At 36.5% G+C, this 14,894-nt stretch overlaps 1 protein-coding gene across 1 annotated transcript in view; it reads left to right on the forward strand.

Annotated features, from left to right (window-relative positions):
• LOC121379797 overlaps positions 1-14,894 on the forward strand; it is a 144,885-nt gene that overhangs the window by 122,274 nt on the left and 7,717 nt on the right. Inside the window, exons 90-103 of the mRNA XM_041508449.1 lie at positions 818-1,048; positions 2,833-3,002; positions 3,943-4,003; positions 4,422-4,599; positions 5,315-5,430; positions 6,327-6,480; positions 8,302-8,555; positions 8,849-8,966; positions 9,868-9,936; positions 11,279-11,385; positions 11,803-11,944; positions 12,699-12,833; positions 13,708-13,811; positions 14,730-14,822. Of these exons, the coding sequence (XP_041364383.1) occupies positions 818-1,048; positions 2,833-3,002; positions 3,943-4,003; positions 4,422-4,599; positions 5,315-5,430; positions 6,327-6,480; positions 8,302-8,555; positions 8,849-8,966; positions 9,868-9,936; positions 11,279-11,385; positions 11,803-11,944; positions 12,699-12,833; positions 13,708-13,811; positions 14,730-14,822 (1,932 nt within the window). The remainder of the gene's footprint in view (positions 1-817; positions 1,049-2,832; positions 3,003-3,942; positions 4,004-4,421; positions 4,600-5,314; positions 5,431-6,326; positions 6,481-8,301; positions 8,556-8,848; positions 8,967-9,867; positions 9,937-11,278; positions 11,386-11,802; positions 11,945-12,698; positions 12,834-13,707; positions 13,812-14,729; positions 14,823-14,894) is intronic.

The raw sequence follows: 14,894 nt of genomic DNA on the forward strand, positions 1-14,894 counted from the left end.
TCATTGGCTACATAGCACTGGCATAGGAAGCGGGCAAGAGGGGCATGTGCCGCCCCACTTTGTAGTGGCAGCGATGGTTTTTATATAGTTTTACATGTATCTATATTTATGTATGTGTGTGTGCTCCCCTCCCACATTTTTTGGCATGTTCCTACACCCGTGCAATAGTGATGTGATCCCTTAAAGATCATCACTTGAGCGACATACTACTTGAAGATGGTTCCAAATCCTGATAACATTTAATTATTAACTGAATAGAGACATGTTGAGTATTGTTTATTCTTTCATAAAGAAATTGAATAGTGTTTTCACAAAATTGGGAAAAATGGAGAGAACCAGTGTGCATATTGCTCAAATTGACATCAGCCGGGCTATATGGGCCATATTTAGAAAGATAGATTTTGTCTTATTGTGGAACATCCAGGGCTATCTCTGGCACTTGCCAAATTCTCCAATAGCAAATTTTGAAAGCAGTAATAATTGACATTTTAAAAAAAATAACTGTTGATTTCTGCAATTTTTAATGTTTAATAGACAATTTGGTGAAATGTTTTGTTCACCCAGAGCTAGCCCTGAACCTTATTAGTGAACAGTGAACTTGTTATGGAAGTTTTCAAAAGGACTGTCTGCAGCTAAGTCAGACCAGATTTTATGCAAAATGTATGGAATAAATAACATTGATTTAAATGGTTATACCTCATGAAATGCTTGTAGTCTAAAGCAATGCTTTGAAAAAAATTCCAACTGGCTTTGTAAAATCAGCCTAACAAATTTTATAACAACACTCTTCATTTGTATGAATGGTTTATGTTTACAGACCTGAGTTTCAATGCACATCTCAAGGCTCCAACTTCACCCAACAGTCTTACACGATGAACCCAGAGGCCAAGTGTGTGTGCTGGAACTGGGAGCAGCAGTGTGACCCTGGGGCCGACTTCCCCCCGCCCCCGGAGCTGCAGGTGATGTCAGGAAACAATCTACAGAACCTAGATCGACGAGACATACCCGAGTATCTGCTGAAGAGCTTCAGCAAATTTATTGAACTCAGGTATGTGGATTGATCAAACTGTTGTTGCCGATAGTATTTTAAAGACGAATGTATTGTCAGTCATGTCAATCAAGCGAAGTGCGCCTGTCTCAGGTGGTCTTGGCCGTCGAGGATTAAGGTGATAATTACAGAATAATAGATCGCCAACCAAGCGGAACAAAATGATCCCGTGTTTGGTAGTCAGTGTACGTCTGTGGTGGAGATCCTCGCCACGTAAGACATAATTACAGACACAGTCTGGTCAACTTCAAAGAGCATTTGTAATAATTGTTAGCGCTGTTTGTTTTTACTCTCGAAGGCGTGAATCATGTCAAACTTTAGCTTTTCTATTTATGTATCAGTTAATGTCAATCAAATACCAGTCATTTAGTTATGTTAAAAATTGATACATCATAGATCGAGCAATCTGGGAAAGGACCCGATAACATGAGGTTTGCCAGATCGGTTTTAAAAAGTTCTGTTTTCTTGTCATCCAAGCAATCTTGCGTAGGGCCCAGAAATGGGGGGTGGATATGGCCAGATTGGAGAAAGAAAGTAGAGGTGCGAAGCGTAAATAATTTTGTGTAAAACAAATGTACTTATAGTGTTATTCGGCATTCAGTGTTTTATTTGTTAGTTACGTTCTGCCATGTTTTAACACCTGTAAAATACGTCAACGTTACTTTCTGTTATTTATATATGTATGTAAATGCCTTTTTTTTTTCTTTTCTTTTTTTCTTTTTTTGGTGTCAATAAATACATGTAGCCTATATCCTTAAGCATATATTTCAAATTCATATGGGTTATCGTTTTTATTTTATTTACTTACTTTTACAATATACGTAAAATGAATGTACCACAGGCGTTGAAGATGCCAACAGCTGGGACGGGGTGGGGTGAGATGGGGTGGTGTGGGGTGGTGTGGCATGGGGTGAGGTGACTGATATATTAATTTGCCTTTCAACTGGCGATGCATAGTTTTCAGAGTTCAGAGGTAGGCTGCGAAGTACACGCTTCTTACAATATTAAGCGAAATCAACCAGCTGCAATGCTGCAACCAGCTGCAATACAGTTTCAAATTTGAACTCTTATATATTAATTTCGAAAACTCGAACTCCTTGAAACTCGAACTATTTCCTCGTCCCCTTTAAGATCGAGTTATCAAAGTTTGACTGTGTGTGTGTGTGTATATATATATATACATTGTTTTTGCTTCCTATTTATTGCACAAGAATATATATACTACCAGACCGCGTAGTGGTCGCGTGGTATGTTCTTTCGCAAAATAAACTAGTGCAATAATTAGGAAGTGAAAATAACGTATGTGAAGTTCTGTATTTATTACATACCTTCTTTTAGGCTTTACAAAAACAGTTTTTAATTTAATGTCATAACAACACTTTGTTAAATCAATGATTAAACTCCTTTCATGGATTTACTTTCCGGTTACATTAAGAATCATACTCTGTGGCAGCTTTGTGTCATTTTTCAAATACGATGTGACGTAATTTGTAAATCATGTATGACGTCAGTAAATAAAAGGCGCTGACTGCAGTAAAAATAAAAAGGGAATTCTCCATTTAAAAGTTTGTCCAGATCACACATATCTGTGATACTAAATAAATTTATCACACAGTTTCAAAATGTCTTTATCACTATACTAAGACTGAATAGGTATTTAATAAAATGGTTTAAAAAACCCTGTAATTGCTGAATTCGAAACTACTTTAAGCTGTTTAATAACTAGAGTTAATGTCTGTAAGTGTAAATCATGACGACATACTTTTTGTTCTGTTTTTACACAGATATGGAGGATGGGCCATGGAACAACCAGAGGAAGCCTCGACCAATGCGACAGCTGTCCAGGTTTGGTTCAACAACAAGGGCTACCACTCCCTGCCTTCCTTCTTCAACGGCTACAGCAATGCACTGCTTAGAGCCAAAGTTGATCCTGCCAGTAATCCAGCTGAATATGGTATGGCATTGAATTAAGTATTGCATTTACCATAGTTAGACACCCAATGGCTGATGTATTTGTCATGCTGGGGTGTCGTTAAACATTCATTCATTCAATTAAGGATTGTCTGTTATTTCTTATACGTTCACTGGGGTATGAACAAACAAAAAATCATCCACAAATTGTGTGAATCAGTGAAGTCGTTCTCACATAAGTTTGCCGCTAATTTTTTTTGTTCATACCAAGATAAACGTAAAAGAAATAACATACAATACTTATAACTAAATTTTTAATCATACTTGCTAATAATAACACTAAACCTTCATACTTTATTTTGAATTATTTCTGGTCCATAAACAATAAAGCTCAATAAGACAACTTGCCCATATAAAATGACATCATCAGATATGACGTTCCCTGACGACATAATTTTTACGTTCATCGAGAAATGAACAAACAAACTCCTGTTGCTACGTCTGGACCAATGGGATGACATTATGTTATACTGAATGTAATGGAGATTTAATTACGTTATCATGTTTGCCAGTCTGAGAACACAATTTAGTGCTGTAACCGATCTCAATGGTGTTAATGGTTAAGCCATCAGATTTAAGACTGGTATGCTCAACAAGGGAGTGTAAAGCCACCACATGAACCTCTCTCTCACTAATCACTAACTACATGTATAACCAATAATCCTCTGTCCTGGATATACAGTGCAGATAATTGAATCCTGAGACAGCGTACTTGAACCTTAATTTGATTTATAAACATGAAAATGAAGTATTACAAATTAGTACAGTTATTCATTTTGTTTCAGAATTACTTAATTCATTGCCTTGATATTACAGTTATAGATTTATTAATGAAAAGAGAAACTAGCTACTAGACAATTTAAATAAATATGTTGTGATCTTCTGTATAATCATATCTAATAATGGTATTGATTTGTTTGTAGGAATCACAACTTACAATCATCCAATCACCTTGCATGGACTTCAGCTGTCATTTGAAAACTTGTGAGTATGAAATGTTTTTTAGTATTACTATAGGAAAGGTTAATAAAAAGAATTAATATTTTAAATATACTCGTTGCTATTATGGCAGATGAAAATATTGAGTAATACCTATGATAAATATAAAACTGGAAAGAAGACACTGGTTAAGAATGTTTCAAATTTGGATGGACTGGAACCTAATATTTTTACGATGTGCAATAAAAACAAAAATAGTTTTCATCACTAATTAGATGTTATGAAGGCTGATAGATTAGTCATTTTACATCGATGCCATTAGATTTTTTTTTCTATTCTAGGGCACATCTTCAGTTGGCCTTCACTTTAGTTTAATCTTATATTTTATTATTTATTGTAAAAAGTTATTAATAAAAATCATCATACTTGTGTCATCATACATGAATTTTTAATTTATTTACAGAGGGCAGCAGGCAGCAGATGCTGGTATTGCTATGGTAATTTTGCTGGCCTATTCCTTCATCCCAGCAGCATTGATGATTTACCTGATCAATGAGCGAATCAACAAGGAGAAGCAGATGCAATTCATCAGTGGAGTTCGACCTGCCATGTATTGGACGGCGTCTTTCCTCTGGGACCTGGTAATATACACTGTGGTTACTAGTCTGTCCTGTATTAGACCGCGTCTTTCCTCTGGGACCTGGTAATATACACTGTGGTTACTAGTCTGTCCTGTACTGGACAGCGTCTTTCCTCTGGCACCCGGTAATATACACTGTGGTTACTAGTCTGTTCTGTACTGGACGGCGTCTTTCCTCTGGGACCTGGTAATATACACTGTGGTTACTAGTCTATCCTGTACTGGACCGCGTCTTTCCTGTGGGACCTGGTAATATACACTGTGGTTACTAGTCTGTTCTGTATTGGACCACGTCTTTCCTCTGGGACCCGGTAATATACACTGTGGTTACTAGTCTATCCTGTATTGGACTGCATCTTTCTGTGGGACCTGGTAATGAACACTGAGCATGGTTACTTAATTATCCATCATGTGTTGGACTGCTCCTTAAATATTCAGCCTGGTATTGACCACTCTGGTTATTTATATATTCCATCCAATACTGGACTGAACCTAATTTGTCCTGGACTGGAATACCTATAATGTTAAGACTTGGTTCTATCTTTCATAACAAATACTGATAATGCTCTTGTATTAGCTCTAATTTCTATTGATAAAACTTCAAAAATCATTTTATTATTTGTCATTTTAATATTACAACATTAACATTATTATCTTGTCTGAAGTAGAATTTTTCATAATATGTTTTGTCATTGTTTCTTTTTCTTATTTTACAGATACTCTATGCTTGCACTGTCGTTCTGATGATTGTTGCCATAGCGATCTTCAGGAATGGAGCCTACTGGGAGTTCCAGAACCTACCTGCCACCATTTGTTTGATACTTCTCTTTGGGTAGGTTACATAACATGAAACTAGACTGGTGTAGGGGACCATTATATTGTACCCTTTCCATTAGATCGACCGTTCCAAATTGCACCTAATTTCCTTCATCAAAAACGCACACCCTTTCTCTTAATCCTATGGGACATTCCAAATTCCATAGAACCAAAACTACAACAGCTTGCTCTGAATGTGCACGTTAATCACTAGTCCAGTCCAGTATATTGTACAGTTATTTAATTTGCAGTTATTACGGGGAGATTGGTCCATGTATCATTCCAAGGATTGAACAAATTAATAATATCTTACCCAATCTACATGTATGTATATAGACTGACTTGTCTTAAGATATAAGTGTTACTTTTACTTTTGCATTTAGCTTAATGTTAAGGTTTGGCATTCAAACTATAATCGTAGATCTAGTTGGATTCTCACTTGATGCATATTAAAAAATTTGTTTTTTTATTTCTTTGTAAACATCAAATCAGGTTGTGATAGGCAAGATATTTAATTTTGTATAATTCTCAGATGCATGTGCAGGAATCGAGCACGGTTCAGATGTTGTTTTGTGGGGTGGTTTCGGGGGGGGGGGGGGGGGGGGTCCGCAACTCCCCTAAAAACTTTGCTCACCACAGTCAAACCGGTGAGTGAAATTTTTAGGGGAATTGCAACCCCCCCAAAAAAACCCAAAAAAAACCTCTGAACCCATGCCCGATTCTTGGATTCTTGTCCTAAGATGACTGCTTAATATAAATTTAACAACACAAAGATTATATATATATATATATATATATATATATATAATATATTTGTTTTTTGGGGTGTTTTTTTTTACATATTCATTTAAAATGTGTGAAATATGTAATGCAATATAATGGTGTTTTTTTCTTTTCTCTTTACCAATCCAGCTGGGCTGTGATTCCCATGATGTACTGCATGCTGCGTCTCTTCTCCAGTGCCTCGTCCGCATACATGGTTCTCTTCTGCGGCAACATGTTCTTCGGATTAGTAACAGTCATCTTAATTGTCGTGTTGTCTCTCTTTAAAGACGAATCCTTTGGAGTAAGTGCAGGGCAGCTCTCAGTTTTTCTCATTGTTGATTACAGCACACAGCCTCAAAACTGAATCCACTTTATTATCCACATGGTTCAACATATCAGAGTTAATAAAATGACGTAATTTGGGGATGCGATGTCGTAACATGATGTTGTTTCTCCAGTCCTAGCTCAGACTGTGCATTTGAAATATGATGTCTGATTTGTCATTTTGAAATTATTAAATGTGTGTGTGAGTCATACTGATTTTACGAAACTCTTGTCAGGATTCATGTATTGACCTCACTTTTCCTCGGGCAATACAAAAATCCTGACTCTCGTTTCGTAAAATCAGTATGACACACAAGCTTGTATAATAATCTCAATGTCTTCTCTGTACATTTGACAGGAAAGGAATAAATTGTTTCAGAGAACAGCACAAGTCACAACCTTTGACTATAAGTCATAGAAGACGACATTATTTATTTGTTCAATGCAGTCTTTTGTAAATGATAAACTCTGCCTAACCTAGGATTGTATCTAATCCAGACTGAATTTGTCAAAGGTAACCTAATACATGTATATGGGTCAGGATGTAGCTCAGTGGTACAGTGCTAGCCTGATGCACGATTGATCTAGGATCGATTTCTGCCAGTAGGCCTTTTCGGCTATTTCTCGTTCCAGCCAGTGCTCCTCAACTGGTGTAACAAAGGCTGTGGTATGTACTATCCTGTCTGTGGGATGGTGCATGTAAAAGATCACTTGCTGCTAATTGAAAAGAGTAGCCCATGAAGTGGCCACAACAGGTTTCCTCTCTCCATTACCTTAACCATATATCCAATGCCATATAACCGTAAATAAAATGTGGTGAGTGCATTTTTAAATAAATAAAAAATTTCCTTCCTAATACATATTTCTATAACACAATGAAGTATGCAATTATTTATAATTATTGCAATAATCCTTAGAAGCATCTTGGTATCAATTAAATACAAATGGACAGGTACATGTTTAGACACACAGAGATGTATGGACATACAGACATACATTCACACAAATAGACGTTCATACAAACAGACACACATATAAACAGACAAACAGTGACTCACAAAACTGGCAGCACAGGCAAGTAAGCAGAGTTAATGTTTTTGCTTGTTTGCTTGTAGCATTTATAATTTCAGGACTGGATTGAACAGACACATGTGCTGTGCTAGGTCACTGTATTGAACAGACACATGTGCTGTGCTAGGCCACTGTATTGAACAGACACATGTGCTGTGCTAGGTCACTGTATTGAACAGACACATGTGCTGTGCTAGGCCACTGTATTGAACAGACACATGTGCTGTGCTAGGCCACTGTATTGAACAGACACATGTGCTGTGCTAGGTCACTGTATTGAACAGACGCATGTGCTGTGCTAGGTCACTGTATTGAACAGACACATGTGCTGTGCTAGGTCACTGTATTGAACAAGGGGAGGGATGTAGCCCAGTGGTAAAGTGCTCGCTTGATGTGTGGTCAGTAAGGGATCAATGTCCATCACTGGCCCATTGGGCTGTTTCTTGTTCAAGCCAGTGCACCACGACTGGTATATCAAAGGCTGTGGTATGTGCTATCCTGTTTATGGGATGGTGCATTTAAAAGATCCCTTGCTACGAATGGAAAAATGTAGTGGGTTTCCTCTCTAAGACTATATGTCAGAATTACCAAATGTTTGACATCCAATAGCCGATGATTAATAAATCAATGTACTCTAGTGATGTTGTTAAACAAAACAAAAAAACCTTTTTGTATTGAACTATTATTATTTTGCTTTTATGTTTATTTTCAACATTTATCTTTCTAGGATTTGACTGCCGAGTTGAGAGTGTTGCGCTACGTGTTCCTCATCTTCCCGCAGTACTGCCTGGGACAGGGTCTCATCGACCTCAACACCAACTACTTCACCTACAAACTCTTCATTAGGTTTGGAGAAAATGTCTACAAAGACCCATTCACGTTCGACCTGATTGGTTGGAAACTGGTTGCCATGGCAATACAAGGTGTGGTTTTCTTCATCCTGAACCTCATCATTGAGAACAAGAGAAAGTCGTTAATCAGGTAAAACTTGTGTGCTTTTTTAATATCAGAATATTAAAAAATTCATTTTATTCCCCACCCCACCCCCACCCCAACTGACATTGTGTAAGGGAATACACCCATCCATCCATCCATCCATCCATCCATCCATCTATACACCCATCCATATATCTTAAACTATGAGCCATCTTCTAGTAAATTAAATGCAAACAATCTATAAATTTGAAAAGCGTTACTCTGCCTTATTCAGTTATTTTTGAAAAAATAAACATTTCTAGTTGTTGTCATGTTCAATAATTCCATGTATTACACAGAGTGCCACACCACTTGCTGGAAGACATGAAGGAGGAGGAGGATGTTGCTAGGGAACGGACTCGTATCCAACAGGGTCATACAAAGGAAGACATTCTCGTTGTCAACGATCTATCTAAGGTATTACTCATGTCTGCGTATTGTCCTAACAGGATAATCAGTATTTCTTTACACCTGGTTGTCATCGATCTACCTACAGTATTATTTGTGCGTATGTATAGTCCTTACAGGGTAATCAACTTATTTCCACACCTGGTTGTCATCGATCTACCTACAGTATTATTTGTGCGTATGTATAGTCCTTACAGGGTAATCAACTTATTTCCACACCTGGTTGTCATCGATCTACCTACAGTATTATTTGTGTGTATGTATAGTCCTTACAGGGTAATCAACTTATTTCCACACCTGGTTGTCATCGATCTACCTACAGTATTATTTGAGCGTATGTATAGTCCTTACAGGGTAATCAACTTATTTCCACACCTGGTTAATTAATGTCAAGTTCTTCAACTTATTTTTGTGATTATATCCAATTAAGGTTCAAGCACGCTGTCCTGGGCACACACCTCAGCTATCTGGGCTGTCTGTCCTGGACAGAGGGTTAGTTGTTAGTTGTTAGTGGTTAATGAGAGAGAAGAGGGCGTAGTCTTACACCTACCCATTGAGTCATTAAAACTCGCTCTGGGTGGGAGCCGGTACCGGACGGTAAAACCCAGTACCTACATGTACTAGCCTCATGTCCAATGGCTTAACCACAACACCACTGAGAAGAAATTGCAAGCAGAATCATTGGTTTTAAATCATTTAATCGGTTTGTTGCTGTTATTTAAAAACTAAACATTGGGATGTTTGGACTAGTCTATTGAAATAGAGGGAAGTGCCATTGGTTAGATGTCAGATTAAGTATTCACAAATAAAAAGAAAATGATTCAAGTTTTAAAAAATCCAATTTACTTAAAAGTGTTTCAAGACTGTATACAAGTTTACATATACATTGTAATCTATATAATGTTTACAGGTGTTCAAGAGAGGCAGTAACACGTTCCTGGCAGTGGACAGACTTTCATTTGGGGTGAACAAAGGCGAAGTAAGTCGGTTAATAAAACTAGATATTTGATTTCAGTCAAAAGATGATATATACAAATATTACTTTTTCGATGGTGATGACATCAATATTTGTGTTTAGCTGAACATATTTGTGTTTAGTCCATTTTTTGCAAACTATAAAATGTTGGTCTTTTATAAATCAATGTTTATTGTTGTATCTATGAATGTTCATCTCAATGTATGTTTAACAAAAATTAAACATTAAATTTTTTAAGATCTAGTTTGGTTTGGTTTTGTAATGGCGAGATATAAATATTACTTTTCTACTACTTTTAAAGTTTCAACATTAAAGTTTGATATTAAAATGTTGCGTTCAGATTAGTTTCTCACAAACTACCGGTATAAGTCCTAGGTCAGTGAAACTTGGTTTGTAGTTGCACCTACATGTATGAATGTGCACTGAAAAGGTTTATGGTAGGCGACACATTTAATTCCATAGAATTCTTAGTTTTTTGTGGGTTATTTAAGAACTACATTTATCCTATAACTTACTCATGATATCCATGTTATAAACCCATGTAATCATATCAGTGTATTAACCCGGTTAATAATGGTATGCAAATTTGCAAGGTCTCTAGGTAATATGTTGCATTGGATGGGTCATTTGCTTACGAGCCAACAAGACCTGTGTATCTAAGTGTAACATTTTCAAAGATTTAGTTAAAATGCGTGATGTCAAAATAATTTATGCTAATCGTGATGATGTCATATTACCGATGGTTTATTAAAAGTTGGATTAAAATGTTATTTTAGAAGTGTTATGGGATAAATAGAATTCGCTACTCATGTTTTTTAATATATAAAATATCAACCTTGAGCCTCGATAAATACCGATTAACATAGACTCGGTTAATATTTGTCATATTAAAAAATACTCGTGACAAATCCTCTATGTAGCTTAATCCTGGATGTTACATCACAAACTATTTCTATCTTGACCAACTCAGTTTATGGTAGGTGAATTAGTTCTGCAGAATTCTTGTAGCTTTATTTTCATGTTTATATGTTTGGCACACATCTCAGCTATTGGATGTCAAGCATTTGGTTATTCTGACATATACCTGTAGTTTCGAGAGGAAACCCGCTGCATTTTTCCAATGACAGCATGAGATATTTTATATTCACTTTCCCACAGACAGGATATCCTACATCAGTAAATGTTCTGTACATTCAGCATATTAATAATACCCAAGCTAGATCAGTATTTAACACAGTTATTATAAATGTGAAATTTTATGGAGGGAAAAAAACCTTTTAAAAAGTACAAGTACATGGATATTTTTTTCGTAAAGTTGGTGTCTTGAATACTTTGTATTTTACAGTGTTTTGGTTTGCTGGGTGTGAATGGAGCTGGAAAAACAACCACTTTCCAAATGATGACAGGAGACACAAGACAATCGGCTGGTAGCACCCTTCTCAATGGCAAAAAGTGGGTATTCCAGATTAAAAAAAAAAAAAAGATTAACTTGCCAATGATAATTTATCAGCATACTTATAACACATGCACCTACCATTTAAAAAAAGGATGGGATTACTTCATTAGTTACTTGAAACATTAAATGCTTTTTTTTTCTTTACATTTATTTTTTATTTCTATTTTGACCTGAAACATTAAAAACATTTTTTTGTCTTATTTATTGTTTGTTTTACAAGAACATTTACATATTATGATTGGTATGATTAACTAAAATACTATTATATGATATTTTCCAGTCAGAAACAAAAAAATATTTTGCCAGTTGACTCTCAGTTAAAATGTATTAATTTTGAATTTTACGTTAAATGATGTTTATAATTGTAGACATAATTCAAAAATTAATTTATTATTTAATTTTAAAACTTTCAGGATCAGTTACGGAGATTCGAGCCTGATTCAGTCGGTTGGCTACTGTCCCCAGGATGGAGGACTCGACAACTTCCTGACTGGCGCCGAACTTCTCCACTTCCACAGCAGACTTAAAGGGCTGTCGGCAGAACAACGAGACAGTGTAAGTACAGCAGACCAGGCCCTGTTCCACGAAGTGATCTTAGTGCATAAGGTAGCTATGCACTTAAGATGATCTTAGGGCTAAGATCGCTTTGTGGAACAGGGTCCAGGGACTGTGTAACAGGGACAATGCCCGACCCACCTCGCCACGTATCCCTGTTATTGTGCTCAGAATTCTGGAAATGCCTTATTTGAACATCTGAAATTCAAAATTTGAGATCCTCAAATGTCCACAATAGCATAGCCAGCATGAGGCAGACAAGGTGCTTGCCTCGTCTAGAATTTCCCCAGATTTATTTTATTTTTCCCTTGACACTGATATTTATTTTACAGGTCTGGGTTTGCCTTGGTCCATTCACGGGGCATTGCACTGACACAGCCCCCTCCCCCCCCAATTTTCCAAAGACAAATAGTCTCTAGTCAGGTTATAAAGAATACTACATGATTGGCCAGTAGATACCATTTATTTTACAACTCATTGTTTGAAAAATTCATCTAACTAACAAAGACAAATGTGTTTTAAAAGAAATATAATCATATTTTCCAACTACAACTTTCTTACAGCACATTTGCTTGCACAGTTAACATATTTAACAGAGCAATCATTTACATTTGTCTTCATTTCATTGGATGATCTAATTTTGGTGTCTATGCCATCACAGTGGAGCAAACAATCAAAATCCTCAGTGTATGGAAGAAAGTTACAATACCTTCTTTCTCTTCTGTTTACCTTGTGATATTTGTTTTGTTTTCAGTCGGTGACAGAGCTGATTTCAAGACTCCATTTGACACAGTATGCCAACAAGCCCATCAGTACGTACAGTGGAGGAACGAAGCGCAAACTCTCTCTAGCCATTGCCATGCTTGGGGAGCCACCTGTGCTGTTTCTGGTGAGAAATGCAGATTATATTACTGTTATATTGTTTGGCCCAATATGATTAAAAGCTGTAGTTGGTTGTTTTCTTTCATACCTGACCTCTCAACAATATTGTATCCCTCCGCCTTTCTTTTGATTCACTTTTTACATGACCAACTACTGGTCAGAATGTTCTTTTCTGTCATGGAGACAGTGTATCTTTCTTACAGCTTTTCTGTTCCTCTACTTTCATCCTTGTTTGTTTTTCAATTTTATCATTATTTAGGCTCTAAACTTGTAATCAAAATTGAACATGTTTTTGCTTATTACCAGGGCTTCTAGATTATGGTAGCCCATACTCCCATGGCTAGTGATATTTAATTTTGGGCTAGTAAATAATTACTATTGCCATTCCCAACGGCTAGTGAATTTGTTTTGGTCAAATGTTGCAGTTAAGTTTATTTTGTAATATGAATATCCTGCCCCCCACTCCAACCCCCAGTGTTAGTGTTTTTAAGCTATATCTCCCTCTTTAGTTGACATATTTTATTACTATTATTATTTAATAAAACTGTATTAACTTAAAGTAAAGTAGGGGTAGTGAATTTTTAATCGTGGCTAGTAAATGTTTTAAATCACTGATCCCATGGCTAGTGGATTTTTTTTTTTTATAGAAACCCTATTATTACATATGGTTAATGAAAATCCCTACAATGAGAAACTGAAAACTGTACTTGTGATGACCTTTCACCGTGTATACAAAAAAGGTTGCTTCACTGAATTCTTTATTTTGACCTTCACGGGATAAAGCCACTATCCTGCATCATTAGCCCGTTATTCATATATAATATTATATATTGATACAGTATATAAGCTCTGATGAAGTAGTATCACTGTTATTTGTCCAGGATGAACCAACTACAGGGATGGACCCAGGAACCAGGCGGTTGGCGTGGAAATGCATTACCCACACAGTGAGGGCTGGACAGTCAGTTGTGCTCACATCACACAGGTATGTGTTAAACAGATTAGATTACATTTCATTTCAACTTATTTTCGTCCCTTACATCCAATTAAGATTTAAGCATGCTGTCCTGGGCACACACCTCAGCTATCCATCCAGGACAGTGGGTTAGTTGTTAGTTGGTTAGTGGTTAGTGAGAGAGAAGGTGGTGCAAGACTGGTAGGTACAGGGTTCGCAGCCTGGTACCAGCTCCCACCCAGAACAAGTTTAATGACTCAGTGGGTAGGTGTAAGTCAACTACACCCTCTTCTCTCTCACTAATGACTAACAAACTAACCACTAACCACAAACTAACCACTAACCACAAACTAACCACTAACCCACTGTCTGTCCAGCACAACATTAAAAACCTACTCAAATACATTTTTGACTTTTTACTTTCAACTCTTTGGAAAAGCCTGATTGGAAAGATTTTTTTTCTAAGAGCATTTTATTCATTGTGATATTCTAAATTAATTATTTATTTTTATCATCCATTAAAGGCTTTTGTAGGTGATATCGCTGGCACTATAATTTGCAATATCTCCTGCGATATTCTTCTTTTGTTACGTCACTGTGTATGTTTCATTAGTGATGTCACGCCACTGTTGTTCTGCTAGTTAACAAGTATACCGCTGCCAAATATAGTGACATCCAACCCACATTATGACATTGTTTACAATTGTAGCAAATGAAAACAATGATAATGGATGATAAAAAGGATACCCCCTCATGTCTTGTGATATCATAATTTATCAGCACTCGATAAACGTACAAAATTATGATAAATTATGATATCACAAGGCACTCAAGAGTATCCTCTATATAGTGCCCATAGTGTTCTTCTATCTGTCTGTCTGTCTGTCTGTGTCTGTATGATCCCAAGTATGACTGTTTAAATGACAACTGTTTTTGTTTTATTTGCAGTATGAATGAGTGTGATGCCCTGTGTTCGAGACTGGCAATCATGGTCAACGGAAGACTGATGTGTATCGGCAGTGGACAACATCTGAAGAACAAGTATGTCGAAACTATTGAGTAGCTGCCACACTTGTCTGTATATACTGAACTTGATCCACTGAAAAATGCACG

The sequence above is a fragment of the Gigantopelta aegis genome, chromosome 8 (assembly GCF_016097555.1).
Source record: "Gigantopelta aegis isolate Gae_Host chromosome 8, Gae_host_genome, whole genome shotgun sequence".
Taxonomy (NCBI): domain Eukaryota; kingdom Metazoa; phylum Mollusca; class Gastropoda; order Neomphalida; family Peltospiridae; genus Gigantopelta; species Gigantopelta aegis.